The sequence below is a fragment of the Onychomys torridus genome, chromosome 13 (genome assembly GCF_903995425.1).
Source record: "Onychomys torridus chromosome 13, mOncTor1.1, whole genome shotgun sequence".
In the NCBI taxonomy this organism is placed as follows: Eukaryota; Metazoa; Chordata; class Mammalia; order Rodentia; family Cricetidae; genus Onychomys; species Onychomys torridus.
In genome coordinates, this window is record NC_050455.1 from 62,141,294 (window position 1) to 62,166,249 (window position 24,956).

The following is a 24,956-nucleotide window of genomic DNA, read 5'->3' on the forward strand; positions in this document are numbered from 1 at the left end:
GGCAAAGCCTTTACCCGCTGAGCGACCTTACCAGCACACATATCATTATTTTTAAAAGACTCAACTTCTGAGAGATATAGTGTTTACAGTCTCAATGATATCTAAGATCTTTAAAATCATCTGGGGAGATGAAAAAAACAAAATTATCAGTGAGTTGTTAGTAATGAGAATAATAAAGACTATTGTTACATTCTTTGTTTATGAGAGTATAACCAAGCCAGGCGGTGGTGGTGCACATGCCTTTAATCTTAGCACTCAGGAGGCAGAGGCAGGCAGATTCCATGCATTCAAGGCCAGAAAGGTCTACAGACAGAATTCCATGACAGCCAGAGCTACACAGAGAGAGCCTGTCTCAAAAAAACCCCAAAAATAAATAAATAAAAAACAAAAACTATAACAAATATATTCGTGAATATTCATATATTTAAGAAATTAAGTAGGAATTAGGCATATCATGGTAAACAGAACTGTAAAATTCATATCCAAGGGCCAAGGAATACATCTTAGTGGTAGCTTGCTGGCCTAAATGTGCACATCTGCAAGGCTACAGGTTCATTACACAGGACAAAAAAAAGAAAAGAAAAAGAAAAAGAAAGCTCCATTTCCTGGAGCCACTTTGACCATCTACAAGAACGGAAGAAGTGATTACCCGGTGGAGATGAAAACACCATCCCATAGAACACTAGGGGACCCCACTACACACATGCGTGCATACAGTGTACACATATGCTCGTGTCTGTAACTGACAAGCAGTACAGCAACAGTGTCCAAGGCCCCAAAGCACTGACTTGCTAACTATCTGGGTGAAAGTAAGAAATCCCGTCCAGACAGCCCCAGTTTACAGCAGAGCAAAAGCCAGCCCCACTGCAGGCAAAAGGTGACGGCGAAGGGCATCTGAAGGGAGTAAAGGTGCCGTTTAGACAGTAAGAAAAAGAGAACAGAATTCCACAAGTGAAAACTATGTAAGAACTGACACCAAGACCCCAAGGACAGACTGACACAGGGGACGGACAGGACCGCAAAGCGGAAGGGGCCAGGCCAGTCACAGTGGGCAGCACACACAACTGAAGCAGTCTAGACATGGCCACCCACCGTGCAAACACATGACACTCAACTGCCAGCCATCAAGCCGTGGACTCGGGAGCACTCTGTCTCCGGCGAGAATTAACACAAAGAAAACCGCACCCAAGTCCGTGCTCAAAACCCAGAGCCATGATGTCGTGACACAATTCAGAAACAACAGAACCAGAAACACTGCTCTTAAAGCACTGAAATTCAGCCGCCGTTAACTCCATGTGGGGTGAAAAGGCCCTTCAAAATGAAGGCGAAATACACTGCCAAAAGACTTCCTCAGACCCAGACTGAGGTTCTTCTGGGAGGAGGACTGTCCCGGATAGAAGCAGACCGGCAGGAGGGATGGTTATAGGATGAAAAACAAAAACCTTAAAACGTAGGCAAATCAAAATGGATAGTTTCCACAGAAAAAGAATTAAGAAAAAAGAAGCATGTTTGGTTTCTATCCAGAGAAGCACAGATGCCCAGCAGGCAAGCGAGTGAGCGGTAGTCGGTGTCATGAGGTCACCGCTCCCAGGAATATGTCAGACTTGGTGACCCACGGCCATCGCCACCTAAACACTGATGAACCACGTGCGCACTAATGTGTGACTACTAAGCTGATGGAACACCACAGCAACCTGTGAGATTTTCACCGACCATACCTCCGTAAGTGTGTACGCCTCTTCAGCGGTGCACTCAGCCTGTGCCGTAGGATTACTCAGCGCAAAAATGATGGGTCTTTCATTGATAGAGGCCATGGCTTTGATCACGCCGGGAGTAAAAAGGCGGCCAGCACCTGCCACTCCTACAATAAAGGATGGAAAAAAAAAAAAAACCAGTAAGCACAGGCATAACAAACCGGTTCTCGCTAATTGTTTTTATAACACGTTTACCATAACGAAACCCCAGGAATCATTACAAAGGTAGATTTTTGTATTGATGGGAGAATACCACGGGGACACAGCTTCAGATGCGAAAAGAAAAGCAATGAAATGCTGAAAAGTTTCACTTGAATATTTATTGTCTAGCTCACACAGTAAGCTCTAGGGAAAGCGGTAAAAAACGTGACTCCTCCATTCTAACAGGGACAAGGATACAGTACTGTGAGAGTCTACTCATCCAAGGGACCAGAAACTGACCCTCAGAGAGATCAGACCATAGCTGCCAGGGCCTGAGGAAAATGCCAGGTCGTTTAGTGGGCATAGTTTCAGCTTTGGGGGGTCGCAACCCACAGGTTGAGAACCACTGCTCTGGAGCTAAACAGTGAGTAGATACATTCTTGTTTCCATATGGAGTTTCGAGAGAAGTGGAGTAAAGTATGTTTGGAGATTTCTTCTCAGTATAAAAGTAGTAAGAGTTCTTATCAATAAAAAGAACAGGCATACTTTTCCCAGCAGAGGAACTCATTGTGAAGGTTTTACCATTCCACACTGAACGGAGTTCCTAAATGAAAGCTAGTGGGACACAAGATTGAGAACTCAGGGCTGCCTCAGCACAGATGTCAGCTACACGGGCCTCACAAAACACACCGCAAGTTTCCGCTTGGCTGCCAATGAGATCCCCACTCTGCACTGCATGTTCCTGGTACAGTCTTGAAATGACCTTGGACTGTTAAGGTTGTATTCAACAGTCACAACTCTAAAAGTAAAACACTATAAAGAGCCAGGCATGTAGTCCCAGCCCCTTGGGGGGCTCAGGCAGGACACGCACTGGAGCCCAGGGTTCAAAGCCAGCCCACAGGGGAGTAAAAGAGCTTCGGTTTTGTTTCCAATGAAAGTTCAAATGTAATTTTAAAATTACATTTTTCTATTTAGTGTCTGCATGTGTATGTGTGGGGCCGCCATGCCATGGAGTACATGTGGAGAGGACAGCTGGCAGGAGATGTTCCTCCCCTACGATGTGGATCACGGGGGCTCAGCTCACACTCTCAGGTGTATAGCAAGCCTTTACCTGCTGAGCCATCTTGCTGGCCCCATTTCCAGATTTTTAGATATTTCAATATGTAGTCTAAACTGGACTTAAACTCTTAATCTTGCCTTAGTCTCCACAGAGTGTTGAGATTACAAGTGTGCACCACCATATTAAGCAAGGTAAAATACATCAACGTACTTTAGTAATCCTACATGATAATTATGGCAGACAGCTAAGTAACAGGATTATTTATCGACAGCTTCACTTACCAATTATAACTGAGGGCTTAAGTTCATTCACTGCATCTTCAAAAGTTGCAGGTATGTTCTCTGGGGCCCAGTGAGCAAATGGTTCCTGGTTACTATCGATGCTGGCAGTCCGCCCCTGGATGTTTTCAGAAAACACAGCATCACTGAGTGCGTATTAAACTGGACAAATCAACTAGATACATTTTGTCCTTACAACACAAATGTATTTTTGTTTACTTTTCTCTTCAACCTTTATCTTCTATTTTTAACATCATAGAATCCAAAAATACAGTCCCTCAAATTACATTATGTCTAGAACACAAACTCACTCATTCCTTCCATAAAGTCCTCCTAAATTCAATATTTACAATGAAGAATCTTTAGTATTTTAGAAATGGAATATAGCAATATAGAAATTAATGTAAATTTGCCCACCAAGTGGGGAAAACACAGCCTACCAAATTTATGAATAGTCATACCAAAAAGTTCGTTTTGGGTACTAGGAACAGAACCCAGGGCTTTGAACGTACTAGTCAAATGCTCTACTGCGGAGGCAAACTGCCCAACTCCGCTCTCCCTTTAAGACAGGGTCTTGCTGGCCTAGCCTTGGCTGGTCTCAAACTCACCACATGGTGTAAGCTCTGCCCACACATCTCTAAGTACTAAGGTTAAGACTACTCAGAGTGCTGGCTTCACTGCCTCGGTATCATCATAGCTCTGGAGAGTGGGAATTTTTTAGTAGGGAACACACAGTGTATCCAAACGGATGACAGGTTTAGAACCACTAGAAGAGACTGAAAGTCCAAGACCCACAGACCAAGCTACTTTAACTTTTATATTCTAAAAATCAGAACCAAAACAACAGCAAAACACACTTGAGGGTACAGGTAAACAGGGATGCTCGCCTGTGTGGAGGAAGCTGTTGTTGCCACCAACACTACAGTCCCTTTAGACTCAGGATGACAACCAGTGAAGCCCTGAACTGCAGACATGCAGAAATATAGTCCTCTCCGGGTAAACGTGTGATGTCTACAACACTCCCACTCTACATGGATTAGCAAACGCTGCAGCTACAGCACCTCTGTAAGAACTGTTTAATAACCCAGACTGGGCTTTATACCCAGGCCACATTCTTAGCTATGTAGTCTACCTCCATCTCTTTGAAACTGATGACTTTGAAAACAACAAAATCTTTGATCATTAAAAAAAAAAAAAAGTCTTCTCAAGAGCAACAACTGCTCTTAGCTGCTGAGCTAGCCCTCTATGATCATTTTAAACTTGTTGCTGTTTGGTTATAGAATTTTGTAAGGGAAACAAAACAAAACAAAAAACAAAAAAACCCAACACCGTCTCCCCCAAAAAAGCACAGGATAGTTGAGAGGACCAAAGGCAACAGCGCATACAATGTTACCCCAATATCTGGTTACGGACACCAGTGAAGGAAAAAGCACCAGAACTAGAGCCATGTACATGTCCTATACATGTAAATGTATGTGGAGATAGCATGCCCAATACATGTAAATGGGAAAGAACTGTCCTGTCATGAGGTTATGATGCAAACATGGGAAAATAAAATAGTACTGCATATCGGACCGATGAAAATATGTCACACAATGTAGGATCTTGTGGAGACCCACAGAGGTTTTCTGGTGAGATCTGCGCTTGCTTTTCCCAGGTGGGCTGCATTAAGGAGATGACTGGACCACAGGTGTGGTTATTAGGTGTTTGGAAGGGTCTGCACTTGGCTGTATGGTATGCTTTGATCTAGCCAGGAGGAGGTCTTTTGCCCTGTCCCTCGGCATTGTTATAAAAAGCCCTTTTGAAGAGACATAAGGGGCCACTGGATTTTGATCTAGGTCCTCCCAAAGCTGTCCTGTGTCTGTCTCCTCTCTGCTATCTTTCTATCCAAAAGTTTCTTATTCCTCTCTCCTCTTCATAGGAATTCTTTAAAAGGTGGGCGCCTGTCTCTCATAGTGCCCTGAACAGGGACTTAGGTTCAGGGATCCCCATAAGACCTATGGTATTCTTTAACTGATTAAAAACAGTAACAATGCAAAGGAATGCAGGCAGGCAGGCAGGTTCAGAGTTGCTAAAATAACCCAAGGAAGCTCCTTACTACATACGAACTGACACGGGAATATGACTTAAACAACATTACAACATTTAAGAGTTTCTGTTCAAATATTAGATGTATTGCTAATAGTTTACACAGAATGTTGGGTTCCAACTCAAAACTTAGTTTCAGTGTTAGGGGTGTAGCCTAATGATAGAATGCTTATGCTTGCCTGGCGTAAGGCCTTGGGATCAATCCCCAGAACCACAAAAAATTTTAGTTTAGGAGAATCAAATACAATCAGACATAATAAAAGAGCCTGAGAGCACAGCAAGAGAAAGTAAGTCCGGTACCAGCAGACAGATGATGATTTAGGGATGAAAGAAGAGTCTTTATAAGAGACAGTGTACTGGTTAGCTGTAACTGCCAACTTCACACAACAACCCATTCTTGATTCTCAAGAATCACTTGAGAAGAGTCTAAATGAAGAGTTATCTAGACCAGGTTGGCCTTTGGACATGCCTGGTGGGAGTTAGGTATGTGTGGAGGGTGTGTGTACGCATGAACTGTCTGGATTGCCTTAACTGAGGATGGATGGAAAACCTACCTTAATGTGGATGACTCCGTGTCATGGGCTGAGCCTTGACAGTGTCAGAGTAAGAGAAGCCAGACAAGAAGAAGCAAGCATGCATGCATTTATTCTCTCTGTTCTTGACTAAGTTTCTGCCTTGACCTCCCCACAGTAATGGGTTATGACCTGGAATGGCAGCCAAGTACGCCCCCTTGCTGCTCTTTGTTGGGGCTTCTTTTTATCACAGTAACAAAAATGAAACCATGACAGACACCAAGATGGGATGGTCTTTGCCAACAACCCAGTGGAGGCCAGCTCCTGCACACTGTGGGAGGCAGTGAGGTGTGCGTCTGTAAGGGGTGATATGGTCAACACCCCAGCCAGATGCTCTGTTGTTCCTGCAAGTTCTGCATCCTTACCTTAACTAATAAGCCGTTCTTGTCGAACATCCAGACCTTCCTCCGTGCTTCCTCTTCTGAGAGACCGCTTTCCACCATACACATAACTATAAGATTTGCAATTCCAAGTGCAGCCTGTCCAGGAAGCAGAGTTTTAAAAGTCAAGCCTAGAGTATGAGATGATGCTCAATCACTCTATATACGAGGATCATGTTATCAGCCACATCTGCTTTATTTTCCCTTACAAATTACATAGTCCCTCTGATCACAAAGTACTTATTTTATAGGAGATCATGAGTGACACCGTTTCAGCAAATTCTAAATTCATTGTATCTTCAATAAGCACCAACATGCTGTCTGACTTAATTTTTTTTTTCTTTTGAGACAGAGTCTCTCTGTGTAGCCCTGGCTGTCCTGGAACACACTCTGTAGACCAGGCTGGCCCCGAACTCACTGCCTCTGCCTCCCGAGTGCAATGGAATCAAAGGCATACACCGCCACCCCTGATCAGTCTTACTTTATAGAAGAAAACAAGAGTACTGGTCTGAAATTGTAAACACTTTAAAAACTTACCTCTCCTGCCCCAAGAAATAAGATTTTGTGTTCTAAGACTGGTTTCTTAAGAACTTTTTGGGTCGCAAGAAGGCCCGACAAAGCGACTGCAGCTGTCCCTGTAGGAAAACCCATGATTTTACAATGAGACAAACAAGACATTTTATAATAAACATTTAAAAAGAAGGGGGAAATCTTTTCACTTTTGCTTTACCTTGGATATCATCATTGAAGGTACAGTATTTTTGCTGGTATTTTTTTAAGAACCTGAATGCATTATGATTCCCAAAGTCTTCAAACTGAATGAGTGTGTTCCGGCCGTATCTAGAAACAGCAAACTCTTTAATAATTGTGTTGGAAGCACCACTATTAAACAGACTTCCTGTTTATTATTTCTATGATGAGTATCTAAAAGTAAGATATTATACTGCTCAAGGCCTTGAGTTTCAGAGCTTGTGAAAGTCTAGAGCCCAAATGAGGACATGTTACTTGATGGACACAGAGGCACAAATGTGTCTACAGCCGTCCTCTGTGTAAACGCTTGCCAAGGGCCCAGGAGGGTGTCCAACATACAGGCACAAAGTAACCCCTAAAAGGGATTCTTTCTGCGTTTCAGAGAGCAGACCTTTGAAATGGATGAGTCTCATTACGTGACGGATGACAGACATCGCGGGAAGGTTCATTAAGTAAACAGTAGGAGAGGACTCTCAGGTGAGTGCACGCTGGTGAATGGGAGGATGAAGGCAGGCCGTGCAGGTATGGTAGCACAGGCATCCTGCCCCAGAGGGGCTAAGGCAGGAGAAGCACAGGTTGGAGGCCAGTCTAGACAACATAGGAGACTGACTCAAACCAATAAACCAAGAAAATAAAAGGCAAAAAGGCCTGGAAAGGTGGCTAGCTGCACTGGGTCTTCATCTGGGAAATAAATAATGAGAAGTAAAGAGGAGAGTTAAACAAGGTACATTCTAGTGACCCTGGATTTTCAACAGCCAGGGTATTATATGTTTCAGGGTTCACACCAGAGACAGAGAGAGGCTAGCTCTTGTTGAATCCCTGAAGGCTACAGAGGAGGGGAGGATTCTCAAAGACCTCCTCCTAGCAAAGGTAACCTACCAGCGGTGTGAGGCATGCCTGAGTGTGGGGAGAGAAAGACAGAGTCTACAACAACCCAGGGAACATGAAGCAGATGCCATGGAATACCAGAACAAACTGGACAGGGTGGGGCAGTCCAGGGCCGAGGCGGTCTGGATCTCTAAGACAACACCATCTCGCTGTCCAAGGAAGGAAAGTGAGAAAGAAGAGGCGGTGTGTGGGAAGATGAGCTCTGGATCAGTCACCGTCCTTTCCTCGGTAAGGAATTCACGTCTGAGTATCTCCACGGGCCAGTGATTTGAAAAGCTGAGCTAGAGTTTGGAAGATGGCCCAGTGGGTAAACGTGCTTGCCCAGTAAGTGTGAGGTCCTGAGTTCAAATACCAAAAACCCTCAAAAGAGCTGGACTCAGTGTGAGCATAAATAATCCACTAAGTACTCTTACAGAGACAGAAAGCAGAGGCAGGAGCATCTCTGGAAGCCTGTGAACCAGCTAGCAGCAAAAAAAGCATGCCATACAAGAGAGTATGCAGTAGAAAAACAAAATGAAGAGACCCCGGTTGAAGGTTGAAGGTGAAGATAGACACAGGAGCTTGGTTTTTGATCTCCACATGATTGCCAGGGTACATGCACCAGCACTCACACACACAAATGCATATGCACGCACACATGTGTGTACACACACGGGGGGGGGGGGGGGGGGGAGCACTAGACCATAAAGATGAACAATCTGGGTTTTAAGCTGTGGTAATAGAAAATCATTGAGAAACTTCCAGAAAAAAAAAGTAAGACAATACACATTTTTACAAGATTAACCCTAGTGTTAGATGGAAATGAACTAGAGAGAAAGCGGCTGGCGAAGGGCTTAGAGGCATCCAGGGGAGGTGAAAGGCGGCTGTGGAAACAAGAGACACACTTAGGAGGCATGCAAATGGTAGTACCGGCGAATCTGAGGAAGCGCTGACCGAATGGTTGATGGAGGAGAGCCACAAACGCACCAGGATTAAAGGTTTGGCAATGGGGTGAAGGTTACTGCCACTATTAGCAGTTGGGAATAGAGAAGGCAGGCTGTTTGGAAAGGAAAAGAATTCAATTTGAGATAGGAACAGAAGGGTGGGGGATTTAGCTCAGTGGTAGAGCACTTGCCTGGCAAGCACAAGGCCCTGGGTTCGATCCTTAGCTCAAAGGAAAAAAAAAAGGAGATAGGAACAGGATACAGTGATAGAATTTCTCAAGACGGGATGCCCCAGCAGTTCGGAGTGCAGGGCCACACATGTGGCTTGATGAGTCACATGTATGCAGGCCACAATTCACTGTACATGCAAGAACTGAGAGTCTAGCTCAGTCATACAATGCTTGTCTGGCATGTGTGAGGCCTTCAACTCCATTGCTTGTCTGGCATGTGTGAGGCCTTCAACTCCATTGCTTGTCTGGCATGTGTGAGGCCTTGAACTCCATTGCTTGTCTGGCATGTGTGAGGCCTTCAACTCCATTCCCAGGACAGGAGCCCCCCCACCCCAAACCCAAGTTCAACCCACAACAAGGTAGATGGGGAGAACAGACTCTCCAAAGGCAGCTTCTGGCCCCCACATTCACCCCAAAACACATATACACACATCTCCAGAAACCATGAGCCCAGGTGAGAGAGATGTCAAAGATGCAGGAGAGCTCTGGTGCAGTGGTGGGAATGACGGGGCCATGGAAGGCGTACGGGAGGAACACATTGTGAGAGTTTAGGAGAGGTGAGAGCAGACTTCCTTCTAGATGTCCCGAAACCCTAGCCAGCAATGCACAACAGGGGTACCATCTTGTGCCAGCACATATCAGTGGGCATGAAAAAGTTCCCACAATTTAATCCTTCCCTTACATGCTCTCGGGACATAAAAGAAAACAGAAGAATGGTGTCGCGCCCCCCCCCACCCCCATAAAGGGTTCTTTCATAGTCCACCAGCTTCACAGGATACCTGTCAGTAATCGCCTTCATAAACTCATCAATTAGGTCATCATAGAGTTGGGAACGATCTCGCTTCTGATACAAGCCCATATAAAATGGATCTTTTAATAGTGCCTATATAAGAAATTGGATATAAAAATAAAATCTTTTATCACAGTATTTATTTACATTAAACATATAAAACTTTAATCCTTAAAGAACCTTAATAGACTTGATTCACTCTTATTTACATAAACATTAAAAGCCACGTTTAAGACAAAGATTAACATCTAAACTAACAAGATTTTCCCCTTCACAAATCATCTTGAGATAACTATAGTTGATCTTTTTGTTTGTTGTTTTAGGATGGGGAGGCTGCGCAAAGGGGAGGGTGTTACATTATTATTATTATAGTATTATACAACTCACATTATTATCAGTCCCCACGTCGATGCACACAGGCAGGCACTTCTCAGGCTGTATTCCTGCACATGCTGTATACAAACAAAGCTTTCCTACTGGAATCCCCATTCCATAGACACCCAAATCTCCGAGACCCAGAATTCTCTCTCCATCGGTCACCACAACAGCCTTCATTATAAACAAAATAAAAACAAAAGCAGATTAAAAGCTGCCAAAAGTGGGCACAAAGAAGTGCATTTTTAAAGAGGATGGATTCTCTTTTCTGTTTCTATTCTACCTTCAGAAGCAGTCTTTTCTTACCTAGTTCCAAACATAACCCCAGGAGCACGCTTAAACTAGGACTTCTGCCTATTATGAGGAATTAAAGGAGAATTAACTAGACACGTTTCCCATCTGACTTTGGCTTGGAAACAGAATGAGGGGACAGGAGGGCCAAGTTATGTATTCTTTCCATAGTCTGAAACATAGAAGTAAATCAAAGTCCAAAGTTACTACAATAAAAGTTTAAAAATAAACAGTATGATTTCCAAACCTAGGGCAATCAACAAAAACCTTAGCAAAGTAAAGGAGAAAAACAACAATCTAGACTTTAAATATGTGTGTGTGTGTGTGTGTGTGTGTGTGTGTGTGTGTGTGTGTATACATATGCAACTGCAACTACATACAAGTGTGTAAGATGATACTGTAAATTTAGTTATTTTACCAAATTTTTCCTAAATTGTCTGAACTAATGATTTTGGAAGGATGGGGGTGAGGGAGGCAGTGTCCAATTTAGCACAGGCTGGCCTAAAATTCCTTATGTAGTGAAGAATGATCCGATCCTTGTACTCTCACCTTGGAAGTGCTGGGGCTGCACATGGCTGAACTCACGATTCATCAGTGTTTGGTAACGAGACAGTCACACTAAAGGCAGTAAGATTACCGCAGTGACAAGCACAGCGCCACCCAAAGATCTTTAAAGAAGTTATTCGATTTGCTTCTTGAGCTCAGTTACATTGACCATGGCTTATATTTGCTACATTTAAAACTCTTGATAGTGCAGTATTTGTCAAGGATCTAAATCTACCTTAGACAAAAAGAGACAGACAGACAGACAGAGACAGAGAGATAGAGAGAGAGAACACACTACCCCCCAGAACCAAAGTTCCTATGTCATTTCTTTCCTTTTCTGAGCCAGGGTCTCATGTATCCCAGAATGGCCTCCAACTCAAGCTTCTGGGCCTTCTGCCTTTTCCTTCCAAGGGGAGGGACTAGAGGATTACATGTCTGTACCACCACACCGGGTTCACTGGGTTGAGCATTCCGCTTTCTCTACAAGAAACTAAAGCAGGAGGGGCTACGACCATGCTTGCTTTGTCACTAGCGTCAATGTCTCGCTCAGAGTGAAGCACTGTGCCGGTGATCTGTCTCAGAGTGATTACTGCCGGCACCTCCTCAGACACAGAGCACAATCTGCGTGTATGTACATGTGTACGTACGTACGTAAGTGTAAACAGTTCAGCGCAACAAGGGAAACTTGTTCTTGGCGATCTAAAGTTAACTTACAAGGAGAAGACATGTGAGAAGGAGGGTGTGCTCTTCGTACCTTAACATGATTTTCTGGCCAGTTATCCACAATTGATCTGACATGACCTCTATCTGAGATTGAAATAAACAATCCCCTGCAACAGAACAAAACACCTTCACATTTCATGGCCAATATTTTCTATGTCTTTGTCCATAATTGGGATACTTAAAGATATTTTAATAAAGCATCAAGATATGGTTTCACTTCCAAGCACTGACTTATTTCTAAACATTTCAACTCTTTCAAATGATAACTATGCTGCTTACAGAATAACAAAGATTACTGTTAACTGATGTGACCATTTTCCCAAAAAGAAACGTGTCCCCATTGCATGATCTAATCATCAAAGTGAAAAAGAAAGAAAAATTCCTACATAGGAAACAATGAACTCATGCTGTAACAGCATCCAAAAGCCCTGCCCTGTGTGGTTACGTCTGCTGTCAAGTCTCATCTTGGTGCACATGAGAGTTACTCAATGAACTTTTATGAACTGCACCTGGGCCCAGGCCTCGACTAACTGAACCACCACAGGGTGAGGTCTAGGCAGCACACTTCCCAGTTTCCTTTTCTCCTACATGTGGCCAACCACTAGACTACCTCCTAGAAATGTTTTAAATACTTTGGCAATTGCACCACACAGTTTAAACAGTGCTTCTCGGTGTCTGCCAGGGAGTTTCTGTCACGTAAGCATGGAGGGTGCCTGCTAAGTTCAGGCTGCTAGATCTTCTTCCTCATCAGAAGCTTGTGGGGAGAGAGAAAAGTTGACAGGGTTCAACCTTTTAAATAATTCAACAGGTGCCTCTTACGGACTCAAGTTTGAGGGGAGCCTTCAGACTAGCCCCGTTGTTGGGGAGGGGCTGAGAGATGCTGTCTTTCCTCACCTAAATGCCTACCAGGATATCAGTATGTGAGCTGGCCATGGGAAAAACCAGGATTAGGGTAACGAACAGATCAGAAGGGGCAGAAAAACTCAAAAACAGTCTCCGACAGATCCAGCCCGTCAATTTCCTCTCAATAGTTTTTAAGGGTTCTTTCACCATTAGGTGATAGGCAGCCATGTGCTCACTCAGGACGTGAGGCACACGGAGGAGGAACTCTTCCGACTAACATGTCTGCCGGTGTTAGAACGGTCTGAAATTAAACTTCATCAAAGTTAAATTTTCTTTTAAAAGGAAGACAAGCATTAGAAATTAAAGCTGATAAATGAGGAAGCCAACCCCAACCTGGCAAACTGCCAAAATTTGGCTTAAGCATCATTATGACCTGGGGAGGAGAAAGGTAGTCTCCACACAACTCCTCTACTAATGGCAACCATTATTAGGAGCTAGTTAATTGAGCTATTTCTACAAAAACAAGAGATATGAACACGTTGAGTCTTTATTAATACCAATTAGGCTTTTAATATAAATTAGGCTTTGGTGAGGTGAGGAATCAGGCAGGGATATGACCGTAATGCACAGAAATCTAATTAGATATTACAGAATGCTTTCCTTACACAATGATCAATTGCGTATTTGTATTAAAAAAAAAAAAAAAAAGCCTTACTTAGGTCGTCTAAAGATGTGTCCATATTGGGAACAGGCAAGCCCAACTGTTGGTGTATATACAATTGGCATCAGACTTTCAATATCATCTTGCAGTATTCTATAAAACAGTTTTTCATTTCTTTCTTGTATGCCCATTATATAGATGTATCTAAAATTAAGCACAGCAAATAATGTCTGAGTTAGCTTGCATCACACTGAAAAATTTGACTTTTGCAAGTTAACCTAAATGTTTAAAACTGTGCACATCACACACATTCATAAACACAGACACACATGAGCCCCCACCTCAAAAAAGAAACCACACCAAAACCCTACGTTATAATTCTGTAACACACAGTACTAAAAATTAGCAACACACAGGAGTACTTACGTGTTGGATGATAACCAGAGAAGCAACAGCTAACCCTTTGAACGAAGGCCTGGAAATGCTAAGGGGTCAACGGGAGGCCACACGTAAATGAAGACGCTAAAGGAAATGGTATGTGTCCAAATGTTCACCACACACTGAAGGCCCCCAGCACTGCTCTCAAGTCCAGGGACTCAGGAAGCCGCCATGCTGGAGAGTTTATAATCCAGTTGTGTTTCAAGCATTATTGGATATATGGAGCAGAACCACCACCAAGAAAACAAGGGATCGATCTAGAGAGACCATTCTTAATTCATTCCCATTCTCTCTCTCTCTCTCTCTCTCTCTTTCTCTCTCTCTCTCTTTGCCACAGTCTAGTAGATCACTGAGGCCTAAAGCAAACACCTACAAGTATCTTTCAATTCTCCATTTCTTCTCCCCATATCCAGCCTAAATCACTAACTAGTCTTTAGACAATATTCCTTTCTTGCTCCAATCCATTCTTTTAAAACACATGGTCTGTGATCATTTCTAATTGTTCTTAAATGAATTCTAAATGCCAATAGAACAAAGCTCAAACCCCTAAAAGTTACAAACCCTCATATACTTTCCGGCCTCATTTCCTCTATCCTGACCTACTTTATCTCCTTGGAAATGATGCATCTGATGGCCCTGTCTCATTATCTGCTAGGAACAGTTCCTGACTCATGTCTCCTAATGTGGCTCTGAGGCCATTCCCCTCTCCTACTGCACACATATACTCTGCATTCCTAGGTTGTGGTCCCACCACACCCTATTATATTTTTACTGCATGCAACTTCACATTGCTTTTGCACTTTTAAGAAAAGGGAAAAAATTGAAAAAAAAAACCAAAAACCCTTAAGGGAGTGACCATCTGTAAAAGGGAGGGTGTATGAGGAGGTTATATGCAAATACTCTCTTATGCTGGGCTCTTACAGTGAGCCATGGCTTTCAGGTAGCCATGCAATCAAAGGTCAGTAATTTGCTCTGAAATGGATTGTGTTGTTGAGCTATGGTATTTGGTCGGCTGGGTGTACTAAACACACCTTTACCTTATAATATTTTCAATTTAAAAATGGTTGATTAGAACGTAACTCCATTTTAGGCTGAGACATCTGTATTTATAAGATATTTTACTTGGTGAATACTTAAGTAAACCATTTATACAAATGAACTGTATTTTCTATATAGCTACCAGAGACAGAAATTACATCAAGGATAGGTAGAAATTGAAGAGATTTCTCCTCACTCTAGGGAAGTAATCAAAAGCAATCAGAAGATAAAATGGAAAAGATGGCTTTCTGAAAGAGACGACCTTCAGGCACGTGAGAGGGAGCTGTGCAACTCTGGGCCCCCTCCTCAGACCACTGTCACTTCACTGTACGTTACAGTCACTTCCGTTCGCCTCACACTGATCTTGTTCCTACCCAGGTCTCTTAAAGCGTTGGGGTGACACATGCCCGGAGTTCCACACCGATCACAACCCTACCCTCTTCCCAACTATCACCATTTGCGAAGTTACAGGTACACACATCTCCACCACTGCAAAACCCTACCTACCAAAGCATGTCTGTCCCCGCCCACCAATCAGACAGACAGTCAACTCCAGACAGACAGGCTGAGTTTCACTTTACAGTAAGAAGCCTAGAACAATGCCTCAACCAAGGCTACCTCCTCCTCTTCTGTAGAAACTAACACTGCCCTGTAGAACAACAGCTCTACAAATGAGATCATTCCACAAGGCCTTCAGGGCCTGCTTGCATGCATTTTGTTGTGTTTAGACAGGGTCTCACTATGTAGCCCAGGCTAGCCTTCAAGTTATGAACCTGCTCCTTCTTCATCAGTTTGTCAAGTGTACCACAATGGCAGGGCTGCTCTTTTTGACCCATCTAACTTCGAGGGGCTTCACTTCCTAACCGAATAGGCTTTCTCTGTCTGACCTTAGCCCTTCTAAGTTTATCTGGGACATTCAAATTCTACTTCACCAGGTAAGAGTTCAGAGCCATCACTAGCACACCTACCCTTACCAATATATCTGTGTTTACCTCCCTCTGGATTAATGGAGCCTATCTACCTCTGCCCTTGCCCCACATCTTCTTCTGGAACCTTTCTGCAGCAGTTTCTCCTGAGTCTGTTCTGTGCAACCATGAACATTCAACTTGTTCCCCAGGCGAGAATGCTTAAACCAGAGTTCCACTTTTTCCATGGTTCTATGTCTTTCTTCCCCCTCTTACTTGAACTTGAGAGGAGATTACATTTTCTTCCCACCCACTCCCTTCTCAATGCAACTATCTTTTTGTCCCATCGAATCAATGGAACTACTCCCACAGGTCAACAGTGTTTATATTTACCCCAATAGATATAGTCAGTCCTGAATTCAGACAACTCCCTCTACCTGCAATACCTTCCTTTCTCATTTTAACAGTTAGCTTGCAACACACTTTCAATTTTAGCTCAGATATCATTTCCTTCCAGAAGTTTTATCTCATTCCCCAAGTTGGGCTACCTGACCCCTCACACTCTCAGAATAGAAAAACGCAATTTCTCTACCATAACACACGGCAGTACAGACAGAATGCAGCTACAGTCACAGCATAGCTCTCTGCTGTTGAACTCCTAGAAGGTGGGACTGTATGGTACTGGGTTGGTCCCTGGGCTATCATGGGAGCATGACAGTGATCAGCAGACGCAACCTACTTTAAAAAGCCAGTTAGCTCCCTCATTATTCGATGTTGCATGCAGCCTCAAGTCTCTACCAGCAAGCAAGCCCTCTCCAGAGGCAGCCCCTTATTCCTGGATTCCTGCACTTCCCAATCTAGCAGCAAAATGTCACATACAAAGTGGGAGACCAGTGAAAGCTATGGAATAAAATGTGAGCAAATCAGATGGCACCTCCTGTTCCCAATGTCCAAATCACATGTGGAGTGTGAATGCAAGGCATTATCATTGGCACAGAACTTATTTCTGCCAAATTCTACAGCAGGGATCACTGTTGGCAAGCGTGCCCTAAAAAAGGAGGACACAATCATCATAGGAGGAGGTAAATGATAAAAGAACAATCTTCACCGGGAGCGTGGACATTTCCCTGGCCATAAACAATTGCACTGTGATTATAAAAAAGACTTCTAAAAAAGATTGCCAACACAACAACTAAACATCCAATCAGCTCTTACTTTTCTAAAGGGTTAGTCATTTTTTTCAAGTTTCTATGGAATCGTAAGGCTTGAATATCTTGCGTCTCTATTTTAGGAGGTAAAAGTCCTTGAAGACCAAGCATTTGTCGCTCTTGTAACGTAAACGCCATCCCCTAAAAAACAGAAGTAAAGAATTAAAATTAGTACTAACTGGCAAAGTAAAATGCCTTTTCCAGGAAGTTCAAAATGTTTTAAGGTTGGTGACATGATATACGATGAACGTATGGGAGGGTTCCGTCTTGGAGACGCTGCCGTCGGAGAAGGAAGATGACCTAAAGGAACATCTAAATGCCCTGGGTTTGTTTGGGTTTTTGGGTCGATACAGGGTTTCTGTGTAGCCCTGGCTATCCTGAAACTTGCTCCATAGACCAGGCAGGACTCTGCCTCCCCAGTGTGGTGCTAGGATTAAAGGTGTGTGTGCTACCATACCTGGGTACACTTAATGCACATATTTTCTAATTAAGCAGTATAACCTGCACATAGTCATTGCAGAGAAGTATCTAGTTAAATAGAGAATACGTAGGTGTATAACAGTGATCAGCTCTAACAATGCGCCTATATTGCTTGGCTATTGCAAACTAACTAATGAAAGTTCATCATCTATGCCATACGGAATTCACAGTCTATCCATACAGTGAGTATCAGAGTGCCAATCAAAGCACACTGTTAACCCATTTATGCTTAGAAAACTCACCAAAACTTCATATTATATATAGATGCATGTAACATATAAATGAAATCAACAAAATAAAGCTGAGAATTAATCTATGCCAGAACATATTCCATTTCCAGTTTTTAGCTGTGGGTAAATTATATTGAAATGAACCCAGCAAAAATGCTCAGGTATGGATTTCTTAAAATTCTTTCCTCCATAGAAAGGATAAGGAATAAGAACATTGGCCAAATAATCAGGAATCAACTTTTTTTTCTTTCTTTCTTTTTTTTTTTTTAGTTCTGGAAAATAATCCAAGGGTTATGACAATCAGGGAGCATTTATCCAAGAAAAGCAGCTGACCCTAGTTTCAGACAACTGCTTGAAACTCCGGATAACGCCCACTCAACAAGAGGCCACACAAAAAGCTGCAAGGAAAAAGCTTAGGGAATAAGATGTCCATAGGAGCGAGGCACTGGAAAGCTCTGAGGTAGCTGGGGGAACACAACATCCAGGAAAGAGCAGGAAGATAACCAGCAGGCTACGAGAGCAGGAGCTATAAATGGTGTTTGCGTGGACCAGGCATGCAGGCATCATGCAACAGAGCTCTTAGTAAAGCACGGGAGACTAAATGGTTCTAGCTCCAGACACTGAAGTCTTTGTCCTCTCCTTAGCTGACTGCCAAACTAACCAGAGACTTCATTAGATATACAGAATAAAAATACACACTTAAATATTACTATAAAGTAGAATCTGAGACATAGCTCAGTGATAGAAGCTTGCTCAGCATGTACAAGGCCCAGAGTTTGATTCTCAGGGCTGGATTTGGAAGAGAAAGAAAAAGAGAGAAAAAGAAACATCTATCAGTCTAAGAAGCCAGATAAGATGTGCTGGAGAGATGGCTCAGCAGTTAAGAGGACATGCTGCTCTTCAAAGGACTCAAGTTCAATTCCAGCACCCGCATCAGAGGGGCTCACAACCACTTGTAACTCCAGGTCCAGAGGGTTTGGACACTTCTGCAGGCACAGACACACACACACACACACACACACACACACACACACACACACACACACTTTAAAAACAAATAGGCAAGTCCAACAGATTTACAAAATGGCTACTATGAGACATTAGAAAAGATACAAAGTAGATGAATGGTACTATCCCAAAGGAACAGGAAATACACTCAAAAAGATAAAGGCATGGGAACATGATCTTAAGACATGGAAAGCAGCAGAAACAGACAAAAACTGGTGAAGGCATAGGAATAGGGGCTAAGAAGTGCTGCAGGGTTACAGAGAAGGAGCAACCACCCATCTCTGGTGGTGTGGAAAGGTCACTGGTGGTCTGCTTTGTTCGGCATTATAATGTTTCTAGGGGTTGAATGTCTCCAAGCACACCCTGCTGGTGCTCTTTCACCCACCACGACTCCAGGCCTGGATTAGGAACGAGCTACAGGGTAGAGAGCATGTACGGTTTGGAGGCAGGGGGAACGAGCAGGGACCTCCTCCTTTACGCAACCTGTAACCGCAGCTTACCTAACTCTCTGCAGGTATCCGATATGCTAAGATGAGGAGGACTCTGTGCACCCACTATTCCTTTGCAGGCCTCAAACATGGCATGCTAAATAGCTCATAATTTCCTCTTATAACAGAAAAAAATAGAATAGGCAAAATTTTTATAGCAAGTCTTTCAAAACAGATCACACCTTTCATCTCAATGCAGCATTCCCAAAAGGGCATACTTCATATACTGTGATAAACTCTATGCACCCTCTTGCAAGCTTTCTTTAAGAAATCTCTTTTCAGAATTACATTTTTAAAATATTACATTGTCTGAGTAAGGGTTTTTATTGCTGCAACGAAACATCATAACCAAAAAGCAAGTTGGGGAGGAAAGGGTTTATTTGGCTTACATTTTCAGATCATAGTCCATCACTGGAGGAAGTCAGGACAGGAACTCAAGCAGGGCTGAAACCTGGAGTCACAAGCTGGTGCAGAGGCCACAGAGAGGTGCTGCTTACTGGCTTGCTTCCCCTGGCTTGCTCAGTCTGCTTTATTAGAAAACCCAGGACCACCAGCCCAGGGAAGGTACCACCCACCATGGTCTAGGCCCTCCACCTTTGATGACTAATTGAGAAAATGCCTTCCAGCTGGATCTCATGGAGGCATTTCCTCAGTTGAAGCTCCTTCCTCTCTGGTGACTCTAGCTTGTGTCAAGTTGACACACAAAACCAGCTTGTGTCAAGTTGACACACAAAACCAGCCAGTACATCTTGTATATATGCCCAGAGTTACATTTTATTGATGACTGTGCTAAGGACTGAATCTAGGAACATGGTAAGCATGCACTCTACCACTGAACTCTCCCCAACCACTACTGATACATTTCTTAAGCACATGCCAGACACTATGCAAAGCTTGTCAAAAGCCCTGTGTTATTCCCTCCATAGAAAGCATCAACAAGCAGGAGCTTCTTTCTGCCATTTTTGTTCAGATGACATCAGCTAAGTTGCCAAGAGGTCTTAATCAGATGCCAGTGTCATACAGTATGACAGACATACAGTCAGAATGAGTCAAAACCTGAATGTTCTCAGGTGCTCTTGGGAGGCAGAGGCAGGCAGATCTCTGAGTTTGAGGCCAGCCTGGTCTACAGAGTGAGTTCCAGGACAGCCAGGGCTACACAGAGTAAACGCTATCTTGAAAAACCAAAACCAACCAAACAAACAAACAAAAGCTAGCTGAATGAAGAGATCCGACACAGAAAAAGCAACTCACCAGAGGCCTTAGTTAGACAGCTACAGAGCTTTCAAATACAAAACGTTCAAGCCTTATCAGTCTAAAAGCACACCTTTACCAGGAAGCTAGATCACGATCACGCTGGCACTGATGTCACTAACCTTGTTTGTTCTTGGATTCAACATGAGTGGCTTGCCTTTCTCCTTCAGGTGCAAATGGCGGCGGCATGTCAAAGCACAAGGAGTGGTAACAGCTCTTACCCGGGAAAACATCTTTTCTCTCCCCTGGGAAAGACGAAGTGCTGGTTAGAAACACGCAGCTCCAAAGCATCACCCATTTCAAAGGCAGACGTGGACGCTCACTGCACTCTGGAAAACGCTTTAGATTAAAGGCATCACTGAGACAGCTGATGTTACACTTCCTGACCTTGGCAACTGAGCTACACTTCACCGTCGACCTGACTGGAATTAGAATCACCCAGGAGACATGCATGACTCAGATGTCTGTGATACACTTCCAGAAAGGTCTGGCCGAAAACGCTACCCTGAGTGTGGGTGACACCATGCACAGGCTGGGGTCCTGGGCTGAATGAAGAGGGGAAAGAGAGTAAGTCAGCTGTTACCTCCCTCCACCCCTTTGGTCCCAGCCTCGAGCTCTTCCGCTGTCATGAACTCGGCCATGCTTCCCCTGCCAAGACGGTCTTCACCCAAAACAAACCCTCTCCTTGTAAGCTTTTTGTCAGGTTCTGAGCAAGGCAACCATAAAAAGAATATATAGTAGCCATGAATAAGGTATTCCACTTTGAATGCATGAAACAAAGTCACAGGGGAAAGGGATATGATAGATGTGTAAAATGCATCTTTTGAAATTACTTTAAAAAAAAATCTATGCAGTGATGTCAAGTGTGCCAACAAATGCTGGAATAACCATTTAATTTCTTATAAGACCCCACGGAAGACTGAAATGGCATTACATATACTATATATCATATAGCTACCAACATACAGCTATAGAGAACAAATATGGAGCTACCTTGAAGGCTGAAATGTGTAGCTTTTGGTTGTCTATCTGCTGTGCTATGGAAAATCGTTTGGCTTCTCCACTGCTCTTTTCAAAGTTCCTAGTAAACGGGAAGAACCTCTGCTAAGTAGACTGTCAAAGTCAAAGGACTGCTCACTGAGCAATAAAACAAAACACAGCTCGACCAACTAAAAACATTTCCTAAACAACCACCACAAAATATGACTTTCAAATAAGCGCTTGGGTCCAGCTTTCGCAGAAGTTACAGAGACAGTACGGAGTTCTCGGGTTTACCTTCCTCCCCATTTTTAGTTTCTCCTCTGCTTCCCCCAGGAGACACTACCGAAACAATGGGAAATCCCTAGGGAAGAAAAATGGGCACCGCACTTTAAATTTTATCACCGTACAAGACACTAGCTTCAAAGTGTCTCAAGACTATACTGTTTTATGGGCAAGCAATACTGTTTTATGACAGTGTAGGCTGGCAATCAAAAATGGGTGTGCTCTTCTAAAAGCAACAGGCTATGGCCTGTTTGTATGTGGTCCTTGACCTAAAAATGGTTTTCACATTTTTTATAGGGTTGCAGAAAAACATATGCAATATAAAAGCAGAGAACACAAAGAAAACACATGTGACTCAGAATGCCCAAACTATTTACTCACTAGTTCTTTATCTAAAAAAAATGCTGCTGGGCCCTGCTGCAGAGGCTACAAATCCCTGTCATCTGAAGGATATAAAATCTCCTTCCTGTGTACTTGCACACACACCCCTAGAGGCCTGGAAATGAGCATTTCTGAATGTTTTCAACATGTACTTCAATCCCGAGATCAGTGAATTCAAACCAGGCTAGTTTACAAGTACTGCTGATCGTTTAGTTAAGTTATGGACACTGAAATACTGCAGTTTTCAAGTTGCTCTGCTGAAGCTCCTTTCTGCCAGGCACCAGAAATCAGAAGATACATTGTTTGGGATTACACTGTTTCAAACACATTTGCAAACCGCCAGAAGATACATTGTTTGGGATTACACTGTTTCAAACACATTTGCATACCGCCTGGAGCCCCACCAACACACCCACATCAAGGGTGATGCTGATAGCAGAATGCAAAGCTGAAGACTTCAACACTGTCACAATGTTCCACTCAGCTTAGGTAGCCATGGATACAAGTAACTTTAACATAAAGTATGAAAGGGAGTGTAGTGAAAAGAATGTGTGAATGAAAGGTTTTCTACTCTTGAAGAAAGCGAAAATCATTGTACTGTTACAAGACCAAAACAGAGACGAATTTAAGCAATAATTTTAGGGAAGGAATTTAAACACTGAGTGTGAGCCTTAAGAAAAGGTGACAGAGCAGGAAGTAGGAGATCAGAAAACAAGACGACCAAAGGAACAGCTAACAATCACTATCTTCATAAACAACCTGTTCAGATCCCTCAAAGACCCAGCTATGGACCAATTCTAGCCAGCAATTAAAATGCAGCTGTGGCTTCTTTCAAGAGACAAGATGGCAAAAATCTTTAGACAGAAGCAGAGTTCTGTGTTAGTGAAGATGGTACACATACAACATGAACATCACATTAAAAACATATCTGAAACCACAAACACACGTTAGATCCGGATACTAGAGAGCAGAAAGGACAGAAGTGAACTGGACTTTCAATTTTTACTGCATGTAATTTTTTTTATCATTCTTAGAATTTTATCTTATACATGACCTGAATATCCACAAAGATACCCAAATTTACTGTTTCAAGATCACAATGCCAGGGGATCTAAAAATCAAATGGCCTAATTTCTTCAGCTTTAGGTTCACTTTTTTCATTTACATGTTGAAAATTGAAGACACAATGTTAAGAGAAGAGTGAAGTTTCTGTTTCTCCGCGGTGCAGCTCCCCATTCCTTTGGAAACAAGTACTAACTTATTTCCTGACCTAGTTAGTGGATCTACTACCTACAGAACAATTAAGGAACAAAACTATTTATGTGTAAAGAGAAAACGTTTTCCTCTCCTTCCTTCCACATTTCCGTCACCAGTTCTGTGGAGATGCAGCATCTCTCTCCTATGAATTACAGAAAATGCCTGACTGGCTGTATACAAGGCTTACTCCACACAATTCTACAGCAGATACCAAGGATGCTCTATAATTCCATTCAACGGTGATACTACACACAGTGTCAGACCAACAGGTTAAGGACCCACACTCACAAGACCAGCCTCACTCCAGCGACGGACTCAAGTAGCAGACTGCCACCTATACTTCCCACGGAGCAGCTTCCCTTCTGGCCTTGACAGTTTGCTACGAATGTTCACAGTACTCAGAGAAAGACTTACTTTATTTACTGTTTAACTATAAGAGATACTGAAAGGATACAGATGAACAGCAAGATAGACGTGGGGGGCAAAGTGCGAAGGAGTGGGGTACACTGCCGCCTCCCCTGCTCTTGCACGTGTTTGGCAACCTAGAAGTGCAAGAACTCTTCTAATTCAGGAGGTTTTATAGAGCTTAATGTCCAGCCCCACCCTTCCCAGAGGTCATGGGTGAGGCTGAGCGTTTCAGTCCTTTAGACCCTGCAGTGCCCAGCCCCATGCTGGAGCTCTCCAGGAGCTTTACCCAGTTACCTCATTAGCATAAAATGATAGAATCAAAAAGTCTTACCAAGAACAACAAATGACATTCCTATCACTCAAGAAACCCCAGAACTTGTAGCTTTCAGCAAAGAACGGGACAAATACCAAAAACATTTCACATGACCCTGATGGATTTTTTTTCTTACTTTTGATCTTAAAAAAAAAAAAAAAAAAAAAAAGACTTTGTCATTCTATACCTGTATAGAATACATTGCCGTAACACATGCACATATCCTTCCTCTTCCCATCCCTCTGGCTGTCTCTCAACAGGTCCCCTTCCCACTCTCATGTCTTTTGGAGAGGGGTTTGTTTTGTAATCCTTCCCCCCTCTTTTTATGCGGGGGGAGATTGCATTCTACAGCCCCAAATCAAGTAAATCTTCCTGCCTCGGCATCTAAGTGGTAGGATTACAGGATGACACCTAGCTCCTTGAGATTCCTGCCTGAAGCAAAAGATTACAGCTACTTAAACCAAGTCCATAGCCTTAAAATTAACTATGCTCATGTTAGTGGATTTACATACTTAAACAGATTTTCTTTGAATCACACCTGTAATCCCACCCTCCTTAAACTTCTGAATTTATTGAAAACCCTGAAAGCCCGGTCATAGGAACTGCATGCACTATTGCACCCAGCATAACAGCTGTCTGGGCTCCTGGTCTGGTTTTCCTTTCATGTTCCAAATTACAGCCCTTGAAACTTTTTAGATTTGTTTCTTCAACTTTTATGTAGTTATTTCTTTTCCCTCTAAATCCCATTCTTCCAAATAAAATCATTAATTAAACAACTTCTCTACCCTAAATTCTCATAGCTCCTCAGCGATCTCTTTCTTTTTTTGAGACAAATCTCTATCTCGGGCCTCAAGCTTCCGATCTTCCTGCACCACTGCCTGGGTAGTTCTGCAGTGCTAGACAGCAAACCAGGGCATCCTGCACACAGGCAAGCGCTCTACCAACTAAACTACATTCCAGCCCCAATGACCTATTTCTGACTGGCATTTTTTCCA

At 43.1% G+C, this 24,956-nt stretch overlaps 1 protein-coding gene across 3 annotated transcripts in view; it reads right to left on the minus strand.

The window, feature by feature from the left end:
* Me2 (malic enzyme 2) overlaps positions 1–24,956 on the minus strand; it is a 47,191-nt gene that overhangs the window by 17,176 nt on the left and 5,059 nt on the right. For 2 of the 3 annotated variants that reach the window (XM_036204398.1, XM_036204399.1), the window contains 11 exons: positions 20,462–20,584; positions 16,890–17,023; positions 13,348–13,497; positions 11,821–11,896; positions 10,242–10,403; positions 9,844–9,947; positions 7,004–7,113; positions 6,811–6,908; positions 6,259–6,372; positions 3,237–3,351; positions 1,719–1,861 (listed from right to left, as the gene is read on the minus strand). In XM_036204398.1, coding sequence (XP_036060291.1) covers positions 1,719–1,861; positions 3,237–3,351; positions 6,259–6,372; positions 6,811–6,908; positions 7,004–7,113; positions 9,844–9,947; positions 10,242–10,403; positions 11,821–11,896; positions 13,348–13,497; positions 16,890–17,023; positions 20,462–20,572 — 1,317 coding nt within the window. In that variant the 5' untranslated portion in view covers positions 20,573–20,584. The remainder of the gene's footprint in view (positions 1–1,718; positions 1,862–3,236; positions 3,352–6,258; positions 6,373–6,810; positions 6,909–7,003; positions 7,114–9,843; positions 9,948–10,241; positions 10,404–11,820; positions 11,897–13,347; positions 13,498–16,889; positions 17,024–20,461; positions 20,585–24,956) is intronic. The other variant, XM_036204400.1, reaches the window with a different exon arrangement.